General features: G+C 45.0%; 1 protein-coding gene across 3 annotated transcripts in view; it reads left to right on the top strand.

Annotated features, from left to right (window-relative positions):
- Positions 1 to 11,614, top strand: part of Cramp1 (cramped chromatin regulator homolog 1) — a 60,114-nt gene extending 48,500 nt beyond the window's left edge. For all 3 annotated transcript variants that reach the window (XM_027425020.2, XM_027425021.2, XM_027425022.2), the window contains exons 16-21: positions 41 to 219; positions 886 to 951; positions 1,564 to 1,795; positions 2,775 to 2,939; positions 3,947 to 4,092; positions 7,942 to 11,614. In XM_027425020.2, coding sequence (XP_027280821.1) covers positions 41 to 219; positions 886 to 951; positions 1,564 to 1,795; positions 2,775 to 2,939; positions 3,947 to 4,092; positions 7,942 to 8,106 — 953 coding nt within the window. In that variant the 3' untranslated portion in view covers positions 8,107 to 11,614. The remainder of the gene's footprint in view (positions 1 to 40; positions 220 to 885; positions 952 to 1,563; positions 1,796 to 2,774; positions 2,940 to 3,946; positions 4,093 to 7,941) is intronic.
- Positions 11,615 to 12,084: the final 470 nt, after the last annotated feature.

The following is a 12,084-nucleotide window of genomic DNA, read 5'->3' as shown; positions in this document are numbered from 1 at the left end:
GTTATGGAACAGAGGTTTGATATATCACTCCTGTTGCCAGGTGCCATCGACTTAGCAGCTCAAAGTGCTGGCATCATCCCTGAAAGTCCTTTGCCAGTTTTAGATACCGATGGTTCATCTGGCATTTCTGCACTGTCTTCAGAACAAGTAACCACTGCCATCTCGGGGCAGAGTGACACTGGACCACACCAGAACAGAGACCCTGTTACTTCCGTAAGGGTGAGTGCATTTACAAGGGCTAATTTGGCATTACTGATAGCTTCTGGAGCAAGACCATGGACCCTGTGGCACCTTTGGAGGCCTGGTGTGTTAGAGGATACCCTGAGCCAGGGAAGCCAAGGTTTGAACATCTACCATGGAACACAGAGTGGGAGGGTGAAGAGAAATGTTTGCTGTGTGGTGATGCTAAAGAATCCATTGCTAAAACAAGCAAGTAATTCTGCATTTCAACTTAGAGGCTGACATCAGCCCATGGGTCCCTTAGTCAGGTGGTAGTAAGTGCTCGCTGTATCTTGGTAGAGAGTAGCTCCTATGGCCTTGACCACTCTTTTTCTCGTCAATCTCCATATGTTCTGATTTCAGCCTATTTGAAAGGAGAGTAAATGGGGAGATTCCATGGGGCTCTAGGGTCTGAGATAATGTGGCCAGCCTCTTACTGGGCTGTTACATTTCCTCTTAAAAAGCAATGAAAGAATGTAAGTGCAGAAGTAGCACTCTTATGGCTGTCCATCATTTCCAGCCTGGAACACAGCCCATTCCTGCACCTCTGTCTGTAGGGAGCCTGCAGTGACTGAGAAGAGTTTTTCTTTGGTGCTCAGCCAGACAAGCACATGGCTGTTAACCCAGCTCAATGCCAACCACTCATCCGTCTTCTTGTTGTTCCAGGGCAATAGTGACCCCTTTATCAGCGTTCCAAGACCAGAGCAGGAGCCAATGACAGACGGTTTCCAGGTAGAGTACACCTTAGGGTCTCAGTGCCCTCCCTGAGTGCACAGATTGTGCTTTCCAGCAACACTGTTGTCCTGCCACCTGCCTTGCCTATTGCCTCATGAATGAGTGAACCATCTTGTCCCTGGTTCTAGCTTCTTTTTTTTAACTCCATGTCTAAAAGGACTGGGTTTTCTAACCTGGGAAGCAGGACATAATTGGCAGGTGGCTCTCTGTTTTAGGGATTTTTTTTTTTTTTTAAAGACAGCGTTTCACTGTGCAGTTCTGGCTGTCCTGGAACTTACTCTGTAGAGCAGGCTGACTTCAATATCACAAATCTGCTTGCCTCTGCCTCCTGAGTGCTGGGATTAAAGGCATGCACCACCATTGCCCAGACAGCTGGCGGCTTTCTGAGCATTACTCTTTACCTAGATGCCACCAATGGAAACAGGCTCACCCTACCCTGGCTTAACTTTCTTCTGAAGAAGTATATTTCTTTAGTGTTGTCCTCCCTTGGAAGAATGGAAGACACCTGCATTTGTTGCATCTGCCAAGCTAGAGATGGAGGCTGTACTCACTGTTTCAAATGCTGATGGGCACCTTATGTCTGAACAATATTTGTCCCCCTCCTGGCAGGGATCATCTGTTCTGTGCTTACCTGAGCTGCCCAAGGCTCATCTCCAGAATGGCCTTTCCACACCTTTACCCTCATCAGAGAGCTCCAGCACCAGGCTTTCCCCACCCAATGTTTCTGCACTGCTGGACATATCCCTACCTGGCCCACCTGAAGATGCGCTCTCACAGGGAGAACCTGCCACACAGATCAGTGACTCCATCATTGAGATTGCCATCAGCTCTGGCCAGTACAGTAAGTACAGGTGGCCTTGCACACCTTTATCAGAACCAGGTTCTAACTAGGATAGGGCAACCAGACTCGCCAAAGGGGACCTGATCTGCCTAAGTATTTGCCAAACTTGCTGGTAAAGTACCAGTGTAGCTGTCAATTTTTGTTTGTTTGTTTGTTTGTTTTGTTTTTCGAGACAGGGTTTCTCTGTGTAGCTTTGGAGCCTATCCTGGCACTCTCTCTGGAGACCAGGCTGGCCTTGAATTCACAAAGATCTGCCTGCCTCTGCCTCCTGAGTGCTGGGATTAACGGCGTGTGCCACCAACGCCCAGCGTAGCTGTCAATTTTTAACATTGAATACCTACCACTACAGGGTCCCTTTGCCTGACTTGGCAGGAGTGGTATCTGGGAGCTAGTGGTCTGGTTGGGTTGTTCCTGACCTTGAGGTAAGAATGGGATGGTTTAGAAGGTTCTCTGAAGCCTAGGGATCAGTTTCCTCTTTGTGTATCTCTGGGAGATAACCTGCATGTTTCTCAGGTGGTGCTTAGGAAGTTGCTGCACGGATAGTCACTAAGGGCCTGATACCACTCATTCTGTGGTTTTCCTGGTGGCAGGGGTACAGCTGTTGCTTACTGACATGACTCATATTGAGGGGTTCAAGCAGACACAGTCTTTTAACCCATGGGCTTGATAGAGCTCCGACTTGCCTTTCTCAGTAGTAGACTGGGAACTCTGCACCCTACAGGATGGAATCAGGAACATGCATAGCACTCTTGGCACAGGGCCTGACCCTACCTGCTGTGTTCTGCATTGTGCCCTTCTTATAATGAGACGTTGCCCTGTAGGCTCTGTGGTCCTTGTTTGTAGACAACTACTTGCTGTCCCTTTGGTGTGAGCCCAGTGTATCCTGGGTCTCCTGGGTTCAGTTATACACAGCCTTTGCCTCCTGCTGCCTTACTCTGGGTTGAGGGAGGCATCTCTGACCTTGGATTTTGGTTGACAGGTGAAGGAGTCCCTCTTTCTCCAGCAAAACTGAATGGCAGTGACAGTTCCAAGAGTCTTCCCTCCCCATCCAGCAGCCCCCAGCCCAACTGGATTGCCTCTCCCACTCATGACCCACAGTGGTACCCTAGTGACTCCACAGATTCCTCCCTCAGCAGCTTGTTTGGTGAGTGTTTCTGGGGGACTCTTCAAGATTGGAGTCAGGCCACACCTCTGAGAGCACTTTTGCTGTTTTCACCAGTGTTTGTTTCTGAGTTAACCTTTTAAAGTATAATTTACATATAGGAAAATGCAGATTTTCAGTGTGTAGTTCACTGAATGTTGGCATGCTTATAGACTCTGAGAGCCTTCAGCCCAGTACAGACGAACACTCAAGTCACTCATCTGGTTCTCAGTGCCTTCTCCAGTCTGTCCAGCTAGCCCTATTTTCTTACAGGACTCTTAGGAAGATAAAAAAAAATAAACAGACCATACTATCTTTATGCACTCAGTTTCTTTGTAGGATAGACCAAAGTTGAAGCAATGATGGGTCAGTAATGGCTAGGACCACACATTGGCCAAGATTTGTACCTCTGAACCTCTATTTAAACCCAAACCTGCCAGTACCCTGAATATGGGATTGGGGGATGGGCTCACTGAACCTGTTTATTTTGTTCCTCTTCCCAATGGTGCTTTAGTGAATAAATCTCCTTTTCTGCTTTTCAAGATTACTTGTTTCTTTAGTGGGTCTATTAAGAATGGATGACTAAGCTTAGCTTTTAGAGTTGCTAAGACCCAGGCTTCTGCCTTATCATCCCAAACATAATCATCCTTGCTATGGGTTCTATGCCTGGTGGGGATTGCAGGGAACCAGCCCCACACCCAGTGGTTTTGCTATCAAAAGAAACAGTGCAGACATGAGCAAAACCATCTGCAGTCTGTGAAGTCGGAATCAACCTTAATGCCCATCAGTGAGGGTCCGGCCACAGAGAATACAATATAGGAGGAGTACAGCACCTTGGGACCCTCAGAAAATGATAAAGATGAATGTACACTGACATTATTAGATGACAAAAGCCTGTTATAGCATAAGGATGCATCTGTAGCCCTTCACACAAGTGTGAAGGGAGAGACATAGAGGGGCCTGACTGACCTAGTTGGATACCTATGCCTGACTCAGCTTTCTCTCTGCAGCCAGCTTCATATCTCCAGAGAAGAGCAGGAAGATGCTACCAACTACTGTTGGGGCCAACAGCGGCACATCTTTGCTTGGTCCTAGCTTGTTGGACGGAAATTCAAGGGATTCTTTTGTGTCCAGGTCTCTTGCTGATGTTGCAGAAGTAAGTGCATTTCCTGAACTTAACTTCCCATCACATTCTGTGGGATCCCTCCTAGGTCCTGTGGGTCTTAATGAATGTTCATGGGAACTATATGTCAGATAGAAGAACACACGGGCCTAAAACTCTGGCAGCACTGGAACAACTGATGACCCACAGCAAACTGTAAGTAACAGCTTACAGTTTGTAGGCTTCTTAACCTGGGAAGCCTGGGATCAGGGTAGAGAGCCAAGTCACCAAAGGTAGGCAGAGCGCTGTTGAATCTCCTCATGTCCTTGCCTTGCTGTATAACCTTGGGCTGTCTCAGTTAACCAATCTAAGGTATAGTGCCATTTGGAAGTTGTAAGATGTTATTTTATTTATTTATTTATTTATTTATTTATTTATTTATTTATTTATGGTTTTTTTTTGAGACAGGGTTTCTCTGTGGCTTTGGAGGCTGTCCTGGAACTAGCTCTTGTAGACCAGATTGGTCTTGAACTCACAGAGATCCATAAGATGTTATTTTATCACCTTTCCTGCTCTGGCTACAGAAAGCCTTTGAATAGCATTTCCCTGTAATGTTTTGTGGCCATGACCCTGTAGCACTTAGGAATAGGTTCTGTAGTAGAGTTCTGTCCTTTCTCTGCTTATTCTTTTCCATGTTATGGATAGGCTTTCTGTTCCTGCAGTCATAACAGAGGTCCTCACATTGTCTATGTGTGCCCTGGACTGCAGGGCAGCACTAGAGGGAGGACAGCTGCTGTGCTAGGTACAGAGCTGCAGGCATCATGAGAGACTACATTTCCCGAGCTGGTTCCCTGGATATCATAAGACCTTGCAGGTTATTCCAGGAGAGTATTATAGCCAGACACTTGAAGCAAAGTTCAGATCAAAACAATATTCAAAATAGCTGTTTCCATGATGCATGGTAGAATAAGCCTATAATCCCAGCACTTGGGAGACTGAGGGAGGATAGCTGTGGCTTTGAGATCAGTCTAGGCTATAGAATGAGACCCTGTCTCAGGAAAAGAAAAAAATCAATAATAACAATATAAAAACACAACTTTTCGGGTGGGCCTAGAGAGATGGCTCAGTGGTTAAGAGTACTGGCTGATCTTCCAGAGGCCCTGGGTTCGATTCCCAGCATCCACATGGCGGCTGACACCTGTCTGTAACTTTATACCAGAGCTTCTGACATACAGACATCCATAAAATACAGACATAAATGCAAGCAAAACACCAATAAACATAAAATACAATTTAAAAAGTGGGTGGGGTAGGTTAATAAATAATTAAAAAATAAAAACAAAACAAAACAACTTTTTCACAAAAATACAGTTTTCCAGTGTGGATTTTGAGATGGAGTTGTGGAATGTTTTGATGATGTATGAGCTGAACCATGACATGCTTGACAATTTGTTAGAGAGATGGCTAGATGATTAAGAACATTTACTTTGCAGTCATGAGGACAAGAGTTTGGCTGTCAATATTCATGTAACAACTTGGCCATCCAGCCTTTACCAGGAACCCAGCTTTAAGTGTGGAAAGATGCAAACAGAAGGATCACTTGGGGCTTGCTGACTTCTAACCTAAACTAAAAAATAGGCAGTGGTGGCGTATACCTTTAATCCTAGCAGTTGGGAAACAGTGGAGGGTGTGTTTGTGTGTTTCTGTGGACATGTATATGGAGGCCAGAGTCCACAAATTTTCCTTCCTTAATTGCTCTCCATCTTTTATTTTTATTTTGTTTAATTATTTACTCTTTACTCTAATGACCTTATGTACTGTGGATGTAGTGAAATGTTAGATCTGAGCGTAGCTTGCAAGAATTGGTTTTCTCCTACTCTGTAGGTCCCAGGGATTAAACATAGGTTGTTTGAGTTGGCAGCAGGCACCTTTATTTATCCACTCACTATGGCACTAGACTGCTACCTTATTTTTTGAGGCAGGAAGCTGAACCTGGAGCTCATTGATTGTGGTAAGCTGACTGGCCAGTGAGCTCCAGGGATCCACCTGTCTCTGATCCCCTGGCTGTGATTCCAGATGCCATACCCTGCTTTTCTATGAGTACTGGGATACAAACCCAAGTCCATGTGCTTTCATGGAAAGCACTTTAATAACTGAGCCATCTCTTCGGAACCCTCTCATATAATATATGATATTTCTCAAACCCATTCTTTACATATGGATTCTTTACTCATAGGGCTCTTTGTAGTTTAAATGTGTCACACAAAGCCGGGCGTTGGTGGCACACACCTTTAATCCCAGCACTTGGGAGGCAGAGGCAGATGGATGAATCTCTGTGAGTTTGAGGCTAGCCTGGTCTACAGAGAAACCCTGTGTGGAAAAAAAAAAAGTTCCATACGAAAGACTGTTCTTTCCTTTCCTGTTAGTATGAACACTATAAGCCCCTGGTATCTATGAGATGGACACTGCTGAAGCCTGGAGGTCAGGAATGCTGAATTCAAGGCAGCCAACTCCCAAGTCGGCATTTCTATTTTCCCTGGTGATGTGGTATTCAGGACAGTGAGCAACACAGAATATTTTATCTGTAGCAAGTGAAGGACACACATTCATCAGCAGAAGAACCAGTGTACTCAGCAGAGGGTCTTTCTAAGAGCTCTATACTTTAAAAATCACTGCCTTTGGAAAGGGCCCTCATCATCTGGAAGTGTAGCAATCATTTATGAATTCATTGATCTGATAGTGGGATCTGAGTGAGAGTAATATGTATAGTCTATAGGGATAAGGGAATCTGTTTTGGTTGATGTCATGGAATCAGAGGATGCATACATAAATGGAGGAAGTCTGTTTTGGGTCAAGGCCTTGCTTGGGCTGGTCTTGAACTCACAATACTTCAGGCTGCTTCAGCCTCAGAAATTGTGGGATTATAGGCGTGCATCATTTCCTGTCTTTGCTCCACTGTTTTTAAAACTGTGTGAGTGTGTGTGGGGGTACACACGTATAGTAGTCAAAAGACTACTTATATGAGTGTTATCCCCTTCCACATTGTTGTAGTTCTAGGGATCAAGCTCAGATCATCTGGCTTGACAACAAATAGCAAATACTGTTGTTACACACTGTGTCCTCATTCCAGACCTTTTTTAAGAATAGATTTCAATTTGTTCAACATTGCCAGTAAGAATTTTAAAATTTAGTTCTTGCCATATTAATTCATATCATATAGTTCACAAAGAAAAAAATCATGCAAATCTTACCAAGTGTTACTATAGTCACTATATGGACAGAAGTTCCTGTTATGAATCTTCCAGTGTAATGGAGAGAGACAATAATGGTAACAGCTCCCAGGACATACAAGATAATGTCTTTAACACCCAGGACATACAAGTGTCTGTGTTCTTCCCAATAGTTCTCTCTCCACCTTGCTTACTGTGCTGAGTGTACCAGTTTTCTAGTGTTTCTTGAACAGCTGCACTCTGCCTTTGCACTGAGATGGGAATTTTTTTCCTCGAATGTTGATATACCTGTACCCACACCTGTGAGATCCTGACACTTTGGAGCACCTCATGTAACTCTTCTCTGAGGCACCTCTGCTTTGCCTACTTTGATCTCTGCCTTCACTTGTCACTGTTGACCTTTCTGTGGACTGTCTTCCTCATGAGTATCAGGGAGGACTGCTACTGTAGCTCAGCATCAGATGTTTATGTTCCTGCGGGGCTTTTCTAGGATCGTATGCAGAGTGTGTACTTAGAGAAAGTCCATGTGCTTAGACCACCAAGGGTTTTGAAATTCCTAGTAGAGCAATAGGCTCCTTGTATTGACATTCTGCTCTGGGGGCCAAGAGCCTCTAGTCAGGATGGTAAGCCATCCTCCAGCTAATGTGGTCTTCTTATCCCTTCTGTCCTACAGGTGGTAGATTCCCAGTTGGTGTGCATGATGAATGAAAACAGCATTGACTACATATCTCGATTTAATGACCTGGCCCAAGAGTTGTCCATCAATGAGCCTAGCCGCCGAGAAGTTCTTTTTGATGGTGGAGGAGGTGGTAATCCTGTTGGTGACCTCTCTCAGTGACTGTGCCTTGTGACTGTGACATGGGCATCCTGGAATCCACAAGGGAAGTCTACAGGGCTGGCCCATGAAACTGTCTTCACAGAGAGAGTCAAGCCCAGAATCCCCAGGAGACAGTGAACCAGAGCACCTCTAACAGCATACGATATGCAGCCCATAGGAGCTGATCATGGCCTGTCCCCAACAAGCAGGAGCAGTACCATACACAGAGGCCTTCTCAGAGAATGAGCTCTGAGAAGAGTAGACATCAGAAATTCTTTTGGTATCAGAGTCCTTACAGTCCTGTTGCCTGTGTGGCAGTCCCCAACTGTATGACTGCCTGTTAAACCTTCCAGAGGGTGGTCTCCTTGCAAGAGACATGCCTGGTGTTCATTTTTGTCTTGGGAGCTGTTAGTTAGCCTGTGTGCAGGGAGGCCACAGCCACTGCTGCTTTCTTCTGATATCCTTTTCTCCACTTGGCTGTTCTGTCTTATGGGTCTTGCTTGATGGTTTCTGCGAGCTAATACACTTCCTGGATATCTTGACCATGAAGCAGAAAAGGGTCCCAGAGTCAGGTAGCTAGCAGAGGTTTGGTTCTTCCTGGCGTAAGAAGGGTGAAAGAAAGTATGTCTTGCAGGTTGTATGGGTGTTTTATAGGATCTTACAAAGCTGGTTGAAAATGGTTTTCTTGTGGTTTAAGAATTGGGAGACATGGACAAGGAATAGTAAGAGTCTTTTATCTAAGTGGTTCTGCTCTCTTCCTATGCTAAATGCCCAGTTCTTTCTAGGTGACCTAAGATACCATTCTTCTCTGCTTACTTGCCCCCCCCCCCCACCCCGCCCAACCAATCCATTGCTATTATCTACAGCTAAAGCTTTTGTGCGTGCTCTAATTTTTCATGTGTTACTCCTGGTGTCTGAGGGTTGTCTTTGCCCCAGGCTGCCTCTCTTCCTGTTCTGGGACGTCTGAAGCAGGGTTCAGATGTCAGTGTGGTGAGAGCTCACCACTTGGTGGTATTTTAGCAGCTTTCTTCTAGAGCCCAGCGGTGGTCAGCAGTCATGATTGTGGCTAACCTGTTTAGAATGGTTCCAACAAGAGTTTCATCCCCTTCCTTTGCCCTCAGTAGATCCTTGCAACACAGTCACTCCTGCTAGACCCCATATGTTCTGGGTGAACAGGTGACACCATCTCACTGCTTACTCTCCACACAGCAGCCAAGGCTGACAGGTTCTTTTCTTTCTTTTTCTTAAATTTTTTCTTTTCTCTTCTCTTCTCTTCTCTTCTCTTCTCTTCTCTTCTCTTCTCTTTTCTTTTCTTTTCTTTTCTTTTCTTTTTGTATATCCCTGCCTGATTGTTCTGTAACTCAATCTCTAGACCAGGCTGGCCTGGAACTCATCTCTGCTTCCCAAGTGCTAAGATTAAAGGCATGTGTCACCACATCTGGCTTGACAGTCCTGAAACTGCCACCTCTGCTCTCTACCTGTTCTCTCCTTATTTGCAGAGTAGTCCTTAAGACCAGCTCAGGCCCTTCCTCTGTCTGTCTGCAATGAAGAAAGGGTTGGAAACCTCCCTGGTGGGACACTGATCCAGTTGTCTCACCATCTACTACAAACCTTAGAATACAGGCTCCACTGCAGGAACTGAGAGGATAGGTGACTCTTGACAGCAAATTTCTTCACCTCCTAGGATCCTCCTGTCCCTGGTGCTGGTAAAGGACTGGCCCCAGATCCTGGCGTATAAAAACCCCTAGGTCTGGTAAGTCTAAAACTCTTAGAGGATGAGGAGAGCAGCAATCAGTCTGTTAGGAAAGACTGGTGAAGTCACTAGTGTGTCTTTACCCAATCATGTGTTTGCAGCACTGCCTTACTTAGCTCAAGTTATTTAGGTCTTGGGACAGTAGCACAGTTACGATATCAGGCTCAACTCAGGCCATTGCTAGCTGCCCTTCCACTGTTTCAAGCAGACTCTCCCACATTAAGTATAGGTGCTTGTAACATCCTGGTAACTGAGCATATATAGTACTAGGCAGTTCAGTGCCTGAACTGATTCCCACTGGGCAATCAATGCCTTGAGGCACACATTACTCTGTGTCTTCTAGAAGGAATTGAGGTTGCCTTGAGGAGCAGAGCCTACAGCCCTTGTCACCTAGCATCAGGCAGGAGTGGAATGGCCTGACTCGTTACTACGGGGAAACTGGCAGGATTCCAGAATATTCCACTGCTTTTTTAACAGGCAGGCAGACACATTTGCTCATCATCACCATATTAATCACTTGTAGCAGAAAATCAATGGGTATAACTTCTCCCATCCTAATCAAATATCCATACATAAAACTGAAAACTGTTAAAGGTTGGAGATTTTTAAAAACAGCAAGGAAGCCTCCTGGGTTCTTCGTCTTTCTCTGCCTTTCCTTCAGTTTTGATGGTTCATGTTCACCTAGGGCTTCCAATGTGCATGGGAACTTAGTGTGATAAACATGAGATCTGTTTTACACACACACACACACACACACACACACACACACACACACACACACACACACACACACGGTCTCTGTGGCCTTGGCTATCCTTGAACTCACAGATATTCGACAGCCTCTGCCTCGTATATTCTGTGATTAAAGTCATGCGCCACCACCGCCCAGCTGAGAACATTTTTTTGTTAATACTAATGTCTTAGACTTTTTGTTGATTGTCTTTTCAAAAGATTGAGATGCAGTATCTCTGGTGCTTGGCGTGGATTGTGTCCTATAGAAGATGCTCAGGCAAGTTGAAGTTCATATATCCTGTAAAGGCATAGTGTACTTGCTCAGGGAATATGACTTTGGCGACATTTCATCTGTTGGTCAACCTTTTTTCCCCACCCTGTTCTTTTTTCATTCCTTGTGGCCTCACTGCTAGGGGAAGTCTCATTCAATTTAATAGCATTTTAACCAGACCACATTATTAGAAATGGTCAAAACAAGTTTAGAGAGAAATTGTTTCATGTACTTTTTAAACAGATCTGCCAGATGCATTCATGAGGAAATACCATACTTTGTCTTAATTTAAAAAAAAAAAAGGAAAAATCAATTTTAAAGACATAAAAAAAGGAAAGAAACCCACAGAGGATACTGTTCCAAGAGGATAGCCTGATGAGGTCAGTCCAGTTTTGGAAGCACTGCACCAGTCCAAAGCCTTACTAGTTAGTAAAATACGCTGGCAGGAGGGGCGCAGCCGGCAGGCAGAACTCAGTGCTGTTTGCTTTGATAATCGTTAAGCCATATCATCTGAGGTTTCCGGCTTGAGATGTGAATTTGTTTTATAGACTATAAATATACAGTGTATGTATAAAGCAGAATGCCTGTCCTTCTGATTATTTTTTGTACCATATTGTAAATTACATTATTTATTCTTTACCAATTTTTTGGGAATAAAAGGTGTTTTGGTTATTTAATATAATAAACAAAAACTGTTAAACTTCAGCCAAAATTTCCAGTTCAGCTTGTAAATGTTTTTATTGTGCATAAATACATACTAATACTTGATCTAATGACTGTCTTTTGTGCCTGCTTATAAAGCCAGCATACTTGAGGTATTCAGGTCTGGCGAAGGCGCAGCATTAGTGAGATGAACCCTGGAGCCAACAGGCAAGGATGGGCGCAGCAGAAGAGTTCGGCAAATCCTGGGTTAGACAGGGCCTCAGGGAATGATGGTTAAGTGACCGCTGAAAACCGAGGTGGAGGTCATTGCACAACCAGCTGCTCCTGTTTTGGGCCTGGTCTGCGAAACCCTGAAACCTGGCTTCCGCCTGAAAGCGCCGCAACCTCAGAGGTCCACATGGAAATGCAGATTAGCAACCTGAGAGGCGCTGATGTCGGAGGGTGGGGCGAGCGGTGAACCAATGCCCACGCCTGAAAACGTGAGAGGCGGCTGCTGCGGCCAATCGACTGTAAGCGCGATGAGGTTCTGTCCAAGCCTTCCTCTCGTTGGGGGCGGGGGGAGGGAGTGGGGCAGGCTTCC

Source organism: Cricetulus griseus, chromosome 7 (assembly GCF_003668045.3).
Source record: "Cricetulus griseus strain 17A/GY chromosome 7, alternate assembly CriGri-PICRH-1.0, whole genome shotgun sequence".
Lineage (NCBI taxonomy): Eukaryota > Metazoa > Chordata > Mammalia > Rodentia > Cricetidae > Cricetulus > Cricetulus griseus.
This window is presented reverse-complemented; position numbering and strand designations above follow the sequence as displayed.